Raw genomic sequence first — 18,208 nt, 5'->3', positions numbered from 1 at the left:
TCAAACTATAACAACCATCACCAACCATCATCAACCTACAACCATCATCAACCTACAACCATCATCAACCTACAACAACAATCATCAACCTATAACAACCATCATCAACCTACAGCAACCATCATCAACCTATAACAACCATCATCAACCTACAACAACCATCATCAACCTACAACCATCATCAACCTATACTAACCATCATCAACCTACAACAACAACAATCATCAACCTATAACAACCATCATCAACCTACAACCATCATCAACCTACAACAATCAACCTATAACAACCATCATCAACCTACAACCATCATCAAACTATAACAACCATCATCAAACTATAACAACCATCATCAACCTACAACCATCATCAACCTACAACCATCATCAACCTACAACCATCATCAACCTATAATAACCATCATCAACCTACAGCAACAATCATCAACCTACAGCAACCATCATCAACCTACAGCAACCATAATCAACCTACAGCAACCATCATCAACCTACAGCAACAATCATCAACCTATAACAACCATCATCAAACTATAACAACCATCACCAACCTACAACAACCATCATCAACCTACAACCATCATCAACCTACAACAACAACAATCATCAACCTACAACAACAACAACCATCATCAACCTATAACAACCATCATCAACCTATAACAACCATGATCAACCTATAACAACCATCACCAACCTATAACAACCATCACCAACCTATAACAACCATCATCAACCGTCCTACAGCAACCATCATCAACCTACAGCAACCATCATCAACCTACAACAACCATCAACCTACAACAACCATCAACCTACAACAACCATCAACATTTACATTTAGTCATTTAGCTGACGCTTTTATCCAAAGCGACTTACAAGTTCTGTACGACAAGTCATCAGGAAGGGTACAACTCTATCAGCTGAGTAACAATGTTCATCAAAGTGTTGCGTGTTACAGTGTAGGTTAGTTTATTAGGACAAGTGCATGACAGTAAGGTTAGATTTTTTTTATTTTTTATTTGTTTTCATTATTTCAGATAATGGTTGAAGAAGTGCGTCTTTAGTCGACGGCGAAAGATTGGACGGGTTTCGGCTGTCCTAACTGGGGTGGGTATGGGTAGTTCATTCCATCAACCTAAAACAACAACAACAACCATCATCAACCTACAGCAACCATCATCAACCTACAGCAACCATCATCAACCTAGAACAACCATTACACATCAAAGAAGCCCCATCCGTAGAAACATTTAAGTCCCACCTCAAAACCCACCTGTTCAATCTTGCATACCCTCACTCCTGACCCCCCAACCCCTGCATCACTTACATTTTCACATCTGTACACACCTATATTTTAGTATTATTATTAGTGATGCACGATATATCGGCCACCGATATAATATCGGCCAATATGGCCGTATCAGTCCGATATCAAGATAGGGCTGATATTAAAAATATATATATATATATATAAATACAATTTTTTACTTGTTTTGGCCTTAAATAGTTAAAAAATATCAGTCATTTCTGAAAATAAGTTACAAAAGTAAAAAAATAAAAAAATAAAATGCGTTTTGGAAAATAGCTTTTTATTTGATTATCATAAAAAAGTGTTTTCTATACAGAGATATCGACATCGGTAAATATCGGTATCGGCCAGAACAGCAATATTAATATCGGTTATCGGTCACAATTTTCACATTGGTGAATCACTAATTATTATTTATTAAAAAAATGTCTCTCTGTCTTGTCTCTAAGCTGTCTCCCTCTCTCTGTATTATCCCCACCATGTCGTCATTGTGAAAGTCCATGTACTGTGTTTGTCCATATACTGTGTTTGTCCGTATGCTATAATGCCATGTATGTAAAGTGCTTTGAGATGCCTAATGTAAGGCGCTATATAAAATAAATGTATTATTATCACCAACCTACAACAACCATCATCAACCTACAACAACCATCATCATCAACCTACAACAACTATCATCAACCTATAACAACAAAGTCTTGTTCATTATCAACCTATAACAACCAACCATCATCATCCTATAACAACCATCATCAACCTATAACAGAAATGTTTGTTGTGTGCCTGCATTTCTCCATTATAGATCTAGTCTAGTTTCAATGCTACAGTATTCAGTTCAAGTCTAAATGTGTATGCACATCTGTTTATCCACTAGGTGGCACTGTGTGGACATAAAAAAACAAAAAAAACAAACGCAGTACAGTGGTGTATCATGTTTTTTTTTACATCATCAAGATAATGAGGGTAATGTGAACTTATAGAGCACTGTTTTTGTTTGTTTTTGCTGTTTGTTCTGTGGTGTTTCTCCCCTCGGCTGCCTGCTCTAAAGGCATCAACTGAAGGGACTCTTGATGGCCTGATGGTACTTTAGTTTGTACAAGTATTTTATTTGGACTATGTGGACTGAATGGACTGTGAAGCTGTCTCTTACACAAAGCCATGTAAAAAGACTTGATAGGTCTAACACTGGTAGGAGGCACAAAAGAGTGACTGGTTGTCTTGTTTCTTTTTTTCCTTTCTGTTGAGGGGGGGGGGGGGGGGGGGTATATATATATATATAATTTTTCTTTGTCGTTGTTGTGCATATCTGATGTGTTGATTTGGTCTGTTCCGTCTGTTCTGTTTGTATATGTGTTAAAACATTAAATACAAAATAATATCAAGAAGATAATGAGGGTACTATTTAGATATTCTTAGTGTATACAGGAGGAGGGTGACATATACGCCCCTAGTGCTGCTGACCTGCTGCTCTCTGGTGGGGTAGTTCTCCGGCGTGGCCTTGTAGAAGGGCCACTGGTTGTAGGTGTAATCATACACCCACTCACAGAAGTGGTTCCCAAAGTCAAAGCCCCTGAAAGGAAGAAAAGTAGAAAACACATAAAAGCAGCTTGTACATGTTGTACTTTTGAGGAAAAATCGGCATTCAAGTTCAAGTTCATTTTGTTTGCCAAACAGAGCTTAAAAACAGAGCTTAAAAACAGAGGAGGAACATAAACAAACCGTACAGACATATTACAAGGACACAGACGTTACTACACATAAACATAGAGTAGACCATTTCAGACAGAAGCAGCAGCCACAACAACAACATAGCAGCAGTCTTGTGTGCCAAATCAAGCCGCATGTCTTACATTGCTATCACACAAAGAAAGAGGCGTAGTTTGACTTTGTAAACAACTCAAATAACCCGCCAATATAGCCTCTCTCCAGTCTATATACAGTGTCATACTTTACCTGTAGTTATAACTGCTGTACTCAAAGTCTATGAGCATGAGTCTGTCAGTTGAGGTGGGGTCCCTGCCATCCAGCATCAGAATGTTTCCTGTGGTGATCAAACAAGTCAAGATATTACTCCACCCTGTTACCGGCAATTGACCTGCCTCAAACCCCGCCCTCTTTTCTTAATCCTCCAATCACAACTGTGTTAAGGTTACACAATTACACACAAGCATTCACGCGTGGTTTAGTAACCATTGCTAGCACCTCATCCACTATAGGCCTGAGGCGGGAGTCTTTAAAAACGTGCTGTAAGTGGTATTTTCTTGTTAAAATAAGAGCTACACTCCAACAACTGTTGTTTTTTTCATCGGTACATTTCCGTTTTATAGCCTTTTGAATATGAGTATAACTTTGGGTCCCTCCGAGTAATTCCAGAGAAAGACGGATAATAGCGTTTTAGTGGAATACACTAAACACATTGTAATTTTTCGCCTGATTATCGTATCTTCCTGAAATCCACGCTAGATTATCATTATTATCCTTCCTCGTGCATACATGAAAAGAGCATTGGACCGCGGTGCTCCGCCGCAGCCTCCTCAAACTCAACTGCACACATCCACACACAGCCGCGATCGCGGTAGAAAGACATATCAGATCAACGATCAAATTTATATATAGTGTTCTTACCTTGTATCTGATGTAATGCAAAAGAAATAATCCAATTATCTCATCGCCATTTGAAGTACTGGGCGCGGAGGTCCATGCCACGTTCAACAGCATTGCATATTGAGGGGGGGGGGCCTCGCAGATGCATCGGTGTATCTGCCTACCTCGCCTGAGTATTTAAACCACGCCTGCACGGCTTGGATTGTCCCAAAAAATAAACTAGACCATTCCCAATGGGGTGCAATACCAACTGGAAGGCGTAGACGGCGGTATTTGCCCTTTTGCGAGCTCAGACCCATTCCCAACGATAACATCAGGCTGGATGGATGAAAATGAATGGATATCGCTAATAAAAGAAATAGCGATTAAAACCCGACTAAACTCGGGTCTGGCGCTCAAGCGATGGCGAGTTAACCCGACTATCATCGTGACTGGCGCTGAATGAGTTCAAGTTGTTTGAAAGTTACTAGGCGCCTTTTACTTCAATCAACACTCTAACAAGCCCCGCATTTTCAACTACCGCATTCAGTCGGGTGCACTTGTTATAAAGTCCTGTGCGCCCCCGGTTGACACGTAAATTTGAATGGCTTGGAGTAGAGTAATAATAGTAACATTAGCCAAAGTTAAAAAAAAATAAAAAGGGTGAATGACCTACGCCAAGTGACTTTTTGACGTTTCACAGAGTGCGTTTCCACCCCTTTTCAACATCAATAAATGAATGGATAGTGTTAACAACTGGTTAATTCATAGCGTATTATCGATCGATTGATATGATGCGATATGACGCGTAGCGCAGGTCGATTGTGATTAGGGCTGACCTTCGAAGCTTTTTTTGGCAATCGAAGCTTCGGGGCCGAGCTTCGCTTTTAATTCGAAGCTTCCAAAAAAAAAAAAAAAAAAAATATATATATTTTTTAATATATATATATATTTTTTTTTATTATCTTATGTTGTGGGACTTGTACAGCACTTTCGTAAACGTTGTTGTTTTTAAATGTGCTCTATAAATAAAGTGGGTTGGATTCATTAATTAAGTAGCCCCTTTCGTGACTGACGCATCCAACAAGGTTTCACTCGGCTGTGTGATTTAATTCAAGGTGGATCGCTGTTGTCGTTTGAACAACTTCAGATTTCATGGGAACTACCAATCCCCCAAATCAAGAATGTTTAAGATGAATGAAGTAAGATTTTGATTATTTGAAATATGGCCTGTGTAGACTAAACTATGCACAGAATTATGTCAGTCTACAAGGTCCGGATTCTACATGGTCCGGCAATGTAGACCTTGTAGACTCCGCTACAGACCAATTATCAGTGAATGTTCATGCATTTTTAAGAAGGGCAACTTCCACAAAAAAACAAAGAACTCACCAAAACATCTCAGTAGCACCTTATCTAAATGTTATATTTCATATATGGAGATTCATATTTATTTATGTATTGCATGCATTTCTACATTTTATTTCCTATTTTGTTTATTCATCCCAGTATCTTTCTTTCTTATGTGTGGAATTCTACAAGGTGCGCGCACACACACACACACTTACATTTAGTCATTTAGCTGACGCTTTTATCCAAAGCGACTTACAAGTTCTGTACGACAAGACAGCAAGAAGGGTACAACTCTATCAGCTGAGTAACAATGTTCATCAAAGTGTTGCGTGTTACAGTGTAGGTTAGTTTATTAGGACAAGTGCATGACAGTAAGGTTAGTCACGGTTAGACACACACACACACACACACACACACACACACACACACACACACACACACACACACACACACACACACACACACACACACACACACACACACACACACACACACACACACACACACACACACACACACACACACACACACACACACACACACACACACACACACACACACACAAATATATATATATTTTTTTAAACTTCGATTTTTTTGTTCGAAGCTTGTGCCATCGAATCGAACGTTCGAAGCTTCGAAGCATTTAAGACAGCCCTAATTGTGATAACGTGTGAATTAGGGATGGGTACCGAATTCGGTACTTTTGAGGTACCGAACCGAAACACGTCGGTACTACCGAGTATCGAATCAAGTGAGATAGAGATTTTTTTTATTTTTTTTTTTAACTTTTTTCTTTTCATGTCAACGTTCACACGCACAATATATGCTTACCTAGGATTTGACTTGATTCAACAACAAAGCAGTCGGAGCAATGACAAGCCGAAAACTGTCGAAATTGTAGTTATTTGAAGTTTGGATTTTTTTTTTACGACTGAGGTAGGTAAATAAAATTTCTTGAGACTAAAGTACCGAAAAAAGGTACCGTTGGGTACCGGTATCAATTCACAGGTACCGGTATCGGTTCAAATGTGAAAGGTACCCATCCCTAGTGTGAATGCATGTTGTCTATTTTATGATTAATGTCTATTTTATACTCATTTTATGTCTGCACTTTATGCAGACATAAAATGAGGGGGGGGCAGTGGCTCAGGTGGTAGAGCAGACGTCAGGTAATCGGAAGGTTCCAGGTTCGATTCCCACTCGTCCGGGGCAACGGGATGAAGTGTCCTTGAGCAAGACACTTAACCTCCTAACTGCTCCCGATGAGCAGATTGGCACCTTGCATGGTCGCCTCCACCGTCGGTGTGTGAATATCTGAGTGAATGGGTGAATGTGAGGCATAAATTGTAAAGCACTTTGGATAAGCGTATGAATGCACCATTTACCATTGCTTTTATTTAGTCAATTCTCTGCTAATTCTCTGCTAATTTTATGCATGCCTATCTATATATGTGCACATTTTATGGTAATGTTATGCCTATATTTGTGTCCATGACATCTACATTACTGCTGTGAAGCACTATGAGCTGCAATTCATGTATGAAAGAGTTAAACTATACAAATAAAGTTTTTCATTATTATTATTATTATTATCAATGGCAAAAGAAACACTTTATACACTTATGAATAGGGATGGGTACCTTTCACATTTGAACCGATACCGGTACCTGTGAATCGATACCGGTACCCAACGGTACCTTTTTTCTGTACTTTAGTCTCAAGAAATTTAATTTACCTACCTCAGTCGTAAAAAAAAAATCCAAACTTCAAATAACTACAATTTCGACAGTTTTCGGCTTGTCATTGCTCCGACTGCTTTGTTGTTGAATCAAGTCAAATCCTAGGTAAGCATCAGTGGAGGTTTCTCTATGACAACACGTGAAATACAAATTCACTCATAATTCATAATTATTATTAATTTACATATACCTATATATATATATATTTTTTTTTTTATTATTATTTTTTTATTATAAATGTTTTCCTCTGTAAAAAAATGTCAGTGAATTTTTTTTTCTTCAAAAATTGCCAAAATTGACAGCTCTGAGCAGGCCTGCACTGCAGTATTGCCTGCAGTAATTATTCGTGAAGAAAACTTCACAGGTGTGACCCATTGTTAATAAATAATAAATAACAGCGAATCAAAATAGGCTATTAACTTCATCTAAGCACGGTCTGTGCAGTTAAACTCTTGCCATTGAATGGATAACAAGGCTGTCAATCATTCAATCCACCAATCAGCTAATGGTTTCTTTTTGGCTGTTCTGTGGCTCTGCAGCTAGCATGATTGACAGCCTTGTGGCCCAATCAGATAATGGTTTCTCTTGTGCCGTACTGTGGCTCTGCAGCGAGCTTGTTTTCAAAATAATTTTTATCTCGTTACGCAAGTCTTGTGAATGTCTAAACAGGGCTGATGACATTGATGAAGATGATATCAATAACAACAATGCCTCTCCATTGTGCATCGTTTGATGATATATATTTTTTTTATCTCAGTCGTTGTAAAACGAAAGCCTGCAGTGCTTAGCCTGGACGCAGCCGAAGTGTAGTAGTTCTAACGTCACTCGGGAGACAAAAGCCAAACATCAATTTGATGCAACAAGCTAGCTCGCGATGCACTATTGTTTACATTTTCCATGGGATTAATGCAAGCGGCTCAAGTCGGACTCGTCACATGGAGAAGCTGCACTATTCAACGATATGGGTAAGTCGTGTCTTCTTGGCTTTAGAATGTCAGTTTGTGTAACGTTACTGTAACCGAATTGAAACCGCATCATAACTCCTACATCGACCATGTCACTTTTCAAAAGGCATGAATGAATGAAAACTTTATTTAACAGATTGCAGAATGGGTACAATATACAGTACGGCTCAATACACATAATTATTAAGGAGATGCAGACCAGATAAAGACTTTCGTCTTGTTTACATCAGGGTCCCCCATTTTCAATTCATAGTGAAATGTATCTTGTGTTATTAGGAGCCCTGCTAAAGTTGGTAGCTAACGTTATATTGATAATGTTTCAATATTATCAGGTTGATATTATTAGGTTGATAATGGTGTCAGTGTTTCAGATAGCAAGGTGGAGATCTTTGTTAACTAGTAGAGCTTTGGTTGAGAGATTACAGTGCTGTCTCTTAAAACTCATAAACAAGTATTGAGCAAGACGAGTTAGTCTGTTGTGTTGTGCGTATTGTATGGGAGGGATAATGATGACTGTGTGTAACTAGGAGGGATATGAGGACTGTGTGTATGTGGCACTGAATTGATGTAAACAAGACGAAAGTCTTTCTCTGGTCTGCATCCCCTTAACAATTGTGTGTATTGAGCCGTACTGTATTGTACCCATTCTGCAATCTGTTAAATAAAGTTTTCATTCATCATTCATTCATTCATTCATTCATTCATTTATTCATTCATTGTCCTTGTGTTACATAAAACCCATCTGTGGCCTCGTGCAGAGGAAGGTGGTAAATACATGTTAAGATATTCGAAATCGTCACAGCAGTATACGGTAGTTTGTTTATACTTCAGAAGTATGATATTTAAACATGGTCCCCAAAATGAATGGAAGCGAATGAGGAGCCTGACACCTGGGAGGAATGGGGGTGTTGCAGCGTTGGGGATGTTTAAAAAATATAATTTAATATATAATATAATATAATAATTTGTGCTTCACCTAAAAATTTGGTCAGCAGCCTCCACTGGTAAGCATATATTGTGCGTGTGAACGTTGACATGAAAAGAAAAAAGTTTAAAAAAAAAGGGTAAAAAAAAAAAGTTTTTTTTTTTTTTTTTTTCTCACTTGATTCGATACTCGGTAGTACCGACGTGTTTCGGTTCGGTGCCTCAAAAGTACCGAATTCGGTACCCATCCCTACTTATGAACACAAAATATGTTAAAAGACCAGGACAATCTCTGGTTATGATAAGGAGTCATAATTACACTAGTTTGCTCCTTTAAAGATTAACTGTGTCGTTTTGGCAGAACATTTTGAAACTGTCCTCAGAGGAACATTTGGACCCTGGAACAAATGTTACTGTTTCACTGTTTACAATGTCAGGGCTCGCACTTTTGTCTACAATCATGTTACTATCCAAAAGAAGTATCTTCTAGGCTTACATTTGGTTCACAAAGTGCTTCAAACTGATTTTGTTTCGATTTATGATGACATAAGATAGAATAATGCTAATTACATGTATAGTAAATATGTTTTTCAAACTGCAGACTCTGCAAATGTAAAATAATTTCTCTCCCAAAACTGCATAGTGCACCTTTAAGATACAAACCTTTTCCCTTTTCCCCCTGTACATATTTACCCGGGGGGGGGGGTAAATAACAGGCGCTCATTTATTAAATAAATAATAATCGGCTGGACTAGAGGATCATGGGAGCAAGCATTCATGTGAGAGATTTTCTCTTTACTGTAAACATTATAAACCGATATTCCATCAGCCCTATAACACCTGTAAATGAGCCATTAATCTTTGACTGCCAACTCGTCTATTTTATTGGCTGACTTGATTGACTGAGTGTACTGTATGTGAGCACAGGAATATGAGCCCCACACCCAACCCTTCCTCAAGACTTATGCAATATTATCTTCTTCTAGGAACTGTGACAGTGGAGATAGGGGTGGATCAATCAGTGCAAAGTATGAGGTGTGAGGAAGAGGGGCGAGGAGGGAGAGCTGATAGGAGAGAGATTGAGAGAGAAAGCGAGAGAGAGCAAGAGAGAGATTGATAGAAAGTGAGATAGATTGAAAGAGATTGAGAGGAGAGAGCAAGAGAGATTGAAAGAGAGCGAGAGAGAGATTGAAAGAGGGATTGAGAGGGCGCCAGGGTGGCACACCACGTAACGCACTTCAGTGCAACGCGGCCGTCCCGGGTTCGACTCCTGGACCCGGCGACATTTGCCGAATGTCTCCTCCCCATATCTTCTCCCATCCTTCCTCTCTGTCTATCCAATTAAAGCAATAAAATGCCAAAAAAATTACATACAAAAAAAGAAAGAGGGATTGAGAGAGGGCGAGAGAGATTGAGAGAGAGAAAGAGAGATTTGAGAGAGAGGCACTCCCACCTTCCTGGACATCATTGTGACAGAAGACCACCGGTGACGGAGTCGCTGCCAGCAACTCTCTGACATGCAGAGCGGGGAGACGGTCCGAGAACAGAGAGAGAGAGAGGGAGAGAATGTCAGCACCACTGTATTCCTGGATACAATTTAGACCATTATTCAGTGAGAATAATGCCCAAACACAACGGTTACTAATTAAAGCCCTTCTCTCCAAGGTCGCCAGAAAGTACATGTCATTAGAAAGAAGTATTGGGTGGACTTATCAAGTGTTCTCCCTCTGTTCCAGGCTGTTGAGCCATACAGAGGCCCCGGTACACAACACACATTCTACCGAGTGTCAAAGACAGACATTTTATTAGTTTCATTCCACAAACACAACTCTTTCAACGCTTTTATAATTAGCCTACTATTGTCAAATTGTGACCGTTGTGAAAATAATTTGAGATATGGCAAACTGATAATATTGGATACTTTCTTGTTTTCAACCTCCCCCCCCCCAGATATGCGGGGAAAGATGGTGTCATCCCACCTGCGTCGGACACGAGGGGAGGAGGAGGAAAAGGAAGGAGGAGAGGAGGATGAAAGGGAAGGAGGAGAGGCGACGCCCCACCTCCATATTTACTGCAGGGGTATCAGACCTAATGCCACCCAATAGATTAGATTAGATTAAAATATATTGTCATCATACAGCACAAGTACAGTACAACAAAAAGAGGTTTGGCATCCAACCAGAATGCAAATGTAACAGTAAAGTGCAATAGTAATATACAATGTACAGGTGATTAAACTGGGTATAATCACTGCTGACTTGTTGTACAAAACAAAAACAAATGACTAAATGTAAATGTAATAAGAATATATGAATTAGTACTACCGAGTATAGTGCTAATCAGATGTATGTACAGAGTTGTAGTATTAACATGTACAGTGATACAGGTATAAAGACACTATGGTAGTAAGTCATACTGGCCAGCAGCGTAACTAGTTAGAGTAGGTAAGGGATATTAGGGCTGACCTTCGAAGCTTTTTTTGGCAATCGAAGCTTCGGGGCCGAGCTTCGATTTTAATTCGAAGCTTCGAGAAAAAAAATAATAATTAATATTTTTTAATAATAATCTTTTTGTATCTTATGTTGTGAGACTTGTACAGTACTTTGGTAAACTTTGTTGTTTTTAAATGTGCTCTATAAATAAAGTGGATTGGATTAATTAATTAAGTAGCCCCTTTCGTGACTGTGACGCAGCCAACAAGGTTTCACTCGGCTGCCCTGCCTGGGTGCAGTGGGGCTGCTCTCACAGCCAACGACATGACATTACATAATTGTTGCAACCTTCGTCTATCAAGCAAACAATTATATAAATATTTATATGTAGTTGATAGAGACAAAGGCAGAATTCGACTTAATTAAGCACGTTTTATTAAGACATATTTTTATATGGGTCGGGACACTTTAAAAAAGCAGCACAATGAACACAAATCTGTCCGACATAGTCTTAAATAACAAACGGCATTGCTTCGCTTCTTCGTCGACATGTCTGCTGCACATGTCCTTGTTGTTTTCAACACAGATAATCTCCACGTGCTTGTAGAGAGGTGGAGTCGAGGCGCCGCTTACTTTCGTTTAATTGGAATGGAGGCGGGAAGGTGCCGCTTACTTTCGTTTCATTGGAATGGAGGCGCAAGATTTGAGGGAAAAAAATAAAATATTTTTACTTCGATTTTCTTTTTATGTTCGAAGCTTGTGCCATCGAACGAAGCTTCAAAGTATTTAAGACAGCCCTAAGGGATATGTACAGATATACAGTAGATAGTAGTAGGATCTACAGATATGTAAAAAATATTATATACAGCAGGGCTATTCAACTGGCGGCCCGCGGGCCAGATCCGGCCCGCGGGATGATTCTGACCGGCCCGCCAAAGATTACATGATAATAAAAAAATTAAAAAAAATTTTTTTTAAATATTTTTTTATTATTTTTTATTTTTTTAACTTTTTTTTTTCATGTCAACGTTAACACGCACAATTGAGCCAAAAGTCACTCAATTAATGACAGATTTCATTGATAAATTGAGGGAAAACTTTGCAAGTTGATTTGATGAATTTGACATGTCCAGATAATTGATGCATTTTGTGAGCAACCCATTTGCCAATGTAGCTGCTATTTCCACAAAAGGACAAGAGTTCCTTGCATCACTTCACATTGATGAAGGTCTCCTGCAACTTGAAATAATTGACATGCAAGCATCATCTGCTCTGAAGCAGGCACTTGAGAATGAATCCACCACAACATTTTGGATAAAGTGTATTCATGTCAAGACATTCCCCAAAATAAAAACGCTGGCAATATCTGTGCTAACAATGTTTGGCTCAACATACACCTGTGAATCCAGTTTCTCTCACATGAATGCCATTAAAACAAGCAACCATGCCTCCTTGACAAATGAGCATTTGCATCACTGTTTGCGGGTAGCCCTCACTTCCTATGAACCCTCTTTCTCTGCCATTTCCCAGTCAAAGAAGTGCAATCGCTCTCATTAGATGTGTGTATGTAGGCTAGGCCTGTCTGCCCCCCACCCCCCTGATGTTTGAGAGTTAAGAGTCGACAATAAGTGCTAATAAGATGCTGTGATTTGCTGTTGTTGCACAGACATGAAGCACTTTTTCATAAGCTCAGCTGCACTATAAATGTGTTTTTTTGTTCAAGTGTTGATGTTAGAATGTTCATATGCACATCATGCACTTGTTTGTTTTTTATTTTATTTTTATATTGAAATGTTGAAGAGGAGATGTTGCAGTTGTTGCACATAAATGAAGCACTTTTTTTGAAAAGTATACTACTTTTGCAATGTAGTTAAAGGGGATCTTATAAATGGCATTTTTCAGTGTTTAGCATTGTTTCCTAGATATGTGAACTTATATGAATATGATCTATGTCTCTAATTCTCATATTGGCGCATTCTTCCAATTCTCCTCTCACAATATTCACCCTCACTGAACTGAGTCATCTGAAAATGTGCTGATTTGTGATGTCAGAGAGACACTGCTGCATGATAATCAGCTGAGTTTCCACACAGTTCCCACAGTGGTTGGAGCCCAGGCTCAAAACGTGTTTTTGAGTACTTGATTAGAAATACAAAACAATGAATTAAAAAAAAATAATATTACAGAGGTGTTCCATAAACCCACAGGAATTGTGTAAAAGTGCCCAAATAGTGAAAGAAATAGTAAAATAGTTCCCCTTTAAATAAAAGTTGTGAAAATGTGGTTGCGTGTTGTGTCAAGTGTACATATATTCATAGCACGGGGAGGCGCCGTGGCAGTCCGGCCCCTGGCCCCTTGGGTTTCTGACAATGTGGCCCCCTGAACAATTTAGTTGAATAGCCCTGATATACAGGTATGTACATACTAGGGCTGACCTTCAAAGCTTTTTTTGGCAATCGAAGCTTCGGGGCCGAGCTTCGATTTTAATTCGAAGCTTTGAAAAAAAAATAAAAAAAATAATTTCTTTTTATAATTTCTTTTTTTTTATAATTTTTTTATTTATTTTTTTATCTTATGTTGTGGGACTTGTACAGCACTTTGGTAAACGTTGTTGTTTTTAAATGTGCTCTATAAATAAAGTGGATTGGATTAATGAATTAAGTAGCCCCTTTCGTGACTGTGACGCAGCCAACAAGGTTTCACTCGGCTGTGTGATTTAATTCAAGGTGGATCGCTGTTGTCGTTTGAACAACTTCAGATTTCATGGGAACTACCAATCCCCCAAATCAAGAATGTTTAAGATGAATGAAGTAAGATTTAGATTATTTGAAATATGGCCTGTGTAGACTAAACTATGCACAGAATTATGTCAGTCTACAAGGTCCGGATTCTACATGGTCCGGCAATGTAGACCTTGTAGACTCCACTACAGACCAATTATCAGTGAATGTTCATGCATTTTTAAGAAGGGCTACTACCACAAAAAAACTAAGAACTCACCAAAACATCTCAGTAGCACCTTATCTAAATGTTCTATTTCATATATGGAGATTCATATTTATTTATGTATTGCATGCATTTCTACATTTTATTTCCCATTTTGTTTATTCATCCCAGTATCTTTCTTTCTTATGTGTGGAATTCTACAAGACATTTACATTTACATTTAGTCATTTAGCTGACGCTTTTATCCAAAGCGACTTACAAGTTCTGTACGACAGGTCATCAGGAAGGATACAACTCTATCAGCTGAGTAACAATATTCATCAAAGTGTTGCGTGTTACAGTGTAGGTTAGTTTATTAGGACAAGTGCATGACAGTAAGGTTAGTTAGGGTTAGATTTTTTTTTTCTTTTTTTCTTCAGATAATGGTTGAAGAAGTGCGTCTTTAGTTGATGGCGAAAGATTGGACGGGATTCGGCTGTCCTAACTGGGGTGGGTAGTTAATTCCACCATTGTGGGGCAAGGACTGAGAATAGGCGTGTAGGTGGTGTATATGTGTTTGAGGATGATATCCTTCAAACAGGCAATAGTGATGATATAATTTGGGCAGTGCTGAGGTGGGTTACTTTCCTCCAGTGCATTTGTCCCCCGGCCCCACCCAATGGCCCCCCACACACACACACACTCTGGGCCCTGATATTGATGTTAATCATGCAAACCAGTTCTTTGCTAGGCTCAGCCTAGTCCTGTGGACAGTTGTCATCTATCTATTGTCATCTATACTGAAGAGGTTCGCATAAATGTAAACAAGGGCCCCAGGCCTGGTGGGATTTATCCATACACCCTCAAGGTTGTTAGTGCTGACCAGTTGTGCCGTGTTTTTCATTCTCTTTTTTCTCTATCCCTGTCTTCATCTGCTCTTCCTGTAATGTGGTTAACATCATGTCTTGTCCCTATTCCTAAAAAGAACAATGTGCGTAATAGCCTCACTAACCTGAGACCTATTGCTCTGACATGCCACATCATGAAATGTTTTGAAAGGGTTGTGCTGGGCCACCTCAGGCAGGTGGCACCTTATTTAGACCCCTTGCAATTTGCATATAGGAAGAGTGTAGGAGTCGACGATGCACTGATTTTTATGTTGCACCAAATGTATAGCCACTTTGAATCGCCTGCCAGCTCTGTTAGGGAAATGTTCTTTGATTTTTCTAGCGCCTTCAATACAATTCAGCCACATATCCTAGCAAACAAAATTATTCAGTTTAAACTGCACAACTCAACCATCTCTTGGTGCACGAAATATCTTGTTCCTCTGCCTCAGTTTGTCAGGCTGGATGGCATAGTATCGGATGTCATCTGGACAAAAACTGGAGCCCCCCAGGGATCAGTTTTGGCTCCCTTCCTCTTTGTGCTCTATACTGCGGACTGCAGACACAGCGAGGCCATGTGCAAAGATTTTCTGATGATACTGCTCTTATCGGTCTCATCAACAAAGGTGATGGCCAGGCCTATAAAAAGGAGATAAGACTAATTTGTCCATTGGTGCGATGCCAATTTCTTGGAACTAAACATCGAAAAAACCAAGGAGTTGCTCATCAACTTCAGTAGGAAAAAAGTGAATGTCTCTTCTGTCATCATTAGGGGGCAGGAGGTTGAAATAGTCCAGTCCTATAAATATCTTGGCGTTCACCTGGACAGTAAGCTGGACTGGAAGCAGAACACAGATTCTGTGTTAAAAAAATGCCCAGTCTGCTTTTTCATTTGAGGAAACTTAGATCCTTCGACATCAGCAGGTCACTTCTCTATGTCTTCTATCAAGGTATCCTGGCTAGTGTCCTGTTTAATGCTGTTCTCTGCTGGGGGGGCAGCATCACGGTTACTGACAAAAACCGTATAAATAAAATCATTAAAAAGGCTGGCTCAGTGATTGGCCTCCCTCCTAATTCCCTGGAGATCATCATAGCGAAGCGAACCAGAACTAAACTGAACACCATTTTATCTTTTGAAGGCCACCCACTGTTAATAATTTTTGATGCTCTGCGAAGCTCATTTAGTGATAGATTGCTGATGCCTCAATTAGGGCTGGGTGATAACGATAAGTATTGCGATATATTTTAATAATCGATAGATAATAAAAAAACATCAATAATTTTTTTTTTTTAGCTGCAACAGGGTAGTTTTAAAACCGGAGACAGTGGACAGACTCGTCTTTCTTGCCTGCAACTTAAAGTAATGGCTTTGCTTGTCCAAATGACAATACTGACCAAATTGAGATTTATTTTTCTCTTGTCCATTTATTTTGTTTGCTTTCTAATTTAAAATACAGTTTGAAACCGTCTGTACACAGTAGGCTATGTGTGCTAGCAGAGCTAGTCTCCAGTCGCGAGTCACGGTTTGTCCACCAAAAAAGCGCCAAAAGATAGAAAAGAAAGCAGAGCCAGAACTATTCAACTCCCCTGGAGCCACAGCCAGCAGAGAAGCCCGTTTACTTTAGCTTTCAAACCAGCTGCAGCCTGATAACTGGAGTCACGTGGAGTGTGAGGGGCTGTAACAATAAAGATGGCGGCAACGACAAATAATTGCTGCAAAATAAACATACATCGGTTTAAAATTTTTTTAAATATATATATAATTTTTTTTTAAATACTTATAACAATATCGATAATTATCGATATCGAGTGATATAACATTATCATATCGTTATCGTGATATCATTTTTGGCCATATCGCCCAGCCCTAGCCTCAATGCTCTACTGAGCGATTGAGAAGGTCCTTTGTTCCTGCTGCGGTTAAATTTTTTAACGAACACCGTTAGCACTGTGTTGAGAGGCTCTCCCATTGTGTTGTGTATCCTGTATTGTATCATGTTACTGTTTCTTTCATGTTTGTATTCGCTCTGGTGGCAAACCATGTTTCCTCTCAGGGATTAAGAAATAAACCAAACCATACCATACCAAATACAAACAAATTTGAATGTCCACACAAGAGCAATATCAATCAATAAGAATATTTATTGAATAACGGCGGAATTCAGTTCGATGGTCAAAAACACAAAACAGGCTCTCGTACACAAAAAAGGATTGTTCAATACTCAGGGTAGTCGTCCAGTCCAGGGTCAGTACACAAGGGGTTTCTCAGCCAGTCTAGGGTCCAGTACACAATGAACACCTTCTTGCCTTCACCTCTCCTCTCACTACCTCTCACCTTACACACAACTCCGAATATCTCAATCTCTCTCTCTCTCTCTATGTCACAACTCCAACCTCACCTCCACTCAACTTACTTCGTTCTGACTAACCTAGGGCGGGATCCACTTAAGGGTTTGCACGGCTTTTTCCGACGCAAAGCCGGTGCATATCGCTCTGAAACTGTTTGGTATCCTCAAAGGACGTGCAGCGGGTGAAATGAGGTGGCTCATGCGTTCCGTCAGCCTTGCATCAGGTGCAATTGGCGCATATTTAAATGAGGTAATATAGGCTGGACCCCTTTTTATGTAAATGAGCCTCTTCACAGGTGATCATGGCAGCAGTAATTGTTGCCAGGCAGACAGGCATGACGGTGAAATAATATTTCGAAGGAGAATATCAAATCAAGGATGATATTGAGCAGCCACACAGAGATCCCATGCAATCATATTTATTATTTAAATATCGTTATTTAACGTTGTGGGCTTTGGTGTTATGCTCCAGAGTCCTGTACAGACAGAATCTATGGACGGATTTTGTTCATTGAGGTTTCGTTGGAACACCAGAAAATAAATCTTATGAACAGAATCTAATTTGTTCTGCAAATATAGAGCCACATGCGGATAGCCTTTGCAAAGTGGCGCGATGGCACCTTACATTTCCTCCTGTACAGCCAGAATCTATGGACGGATTTTGTTCATTGGGTTTCGTTGGAACACCAGAAAATAGATATTATAAACAGTATCTAATTT

The 18,208-nt window shown here is 39.4% G+C and overlaps 1 protein-coding gene across 1 annotated transcript in view; it reads right to left on the bottom strand.

Annotated features, from left to right (window-relative positions):
* Positions 1-18,208, bottom strand: part of chkb (choline kinase beta) — a 61,173-nt gene that overhangs the window by 14,585 nt on the left and 28,380 nt on the right. Inside the window, exons 6-8 of the mRNA XM_084334406.1 lie at positions 10,350-10,408; positions 3,283-3,370; positions 2,791-2,899 (exon numbers count right to left, since the gene is read on the bottom strand). Coding sequence (XP_084190532.1) covers positions 2,791-2,899; positions 3,283-3,370; positions 10,350-10,408 — 256 coding nt within the window. The remainder of the gene's footprint in view (positions 1-2,790; positions 2,900-3,282; positions 3,371-10,349; positions 10,409-18,208) is intronic.

This window comes from Notolepis coatsorum (assembly GCF_963971535.1).
Source record: "Notolepis coatsorum genome assembly, chromosome: 18".
Lineage (NCBI taxonomy): Eukaryota > Metazoa > Chordata > Actinopteri > Aulopiformes > Paralepididae > Notolepis > Notolepis coatsorum.
Note: the sequence above shows the minus strand (reverse complement) of the source record. Positions and strands in the feature narration are given on the sequence as shown.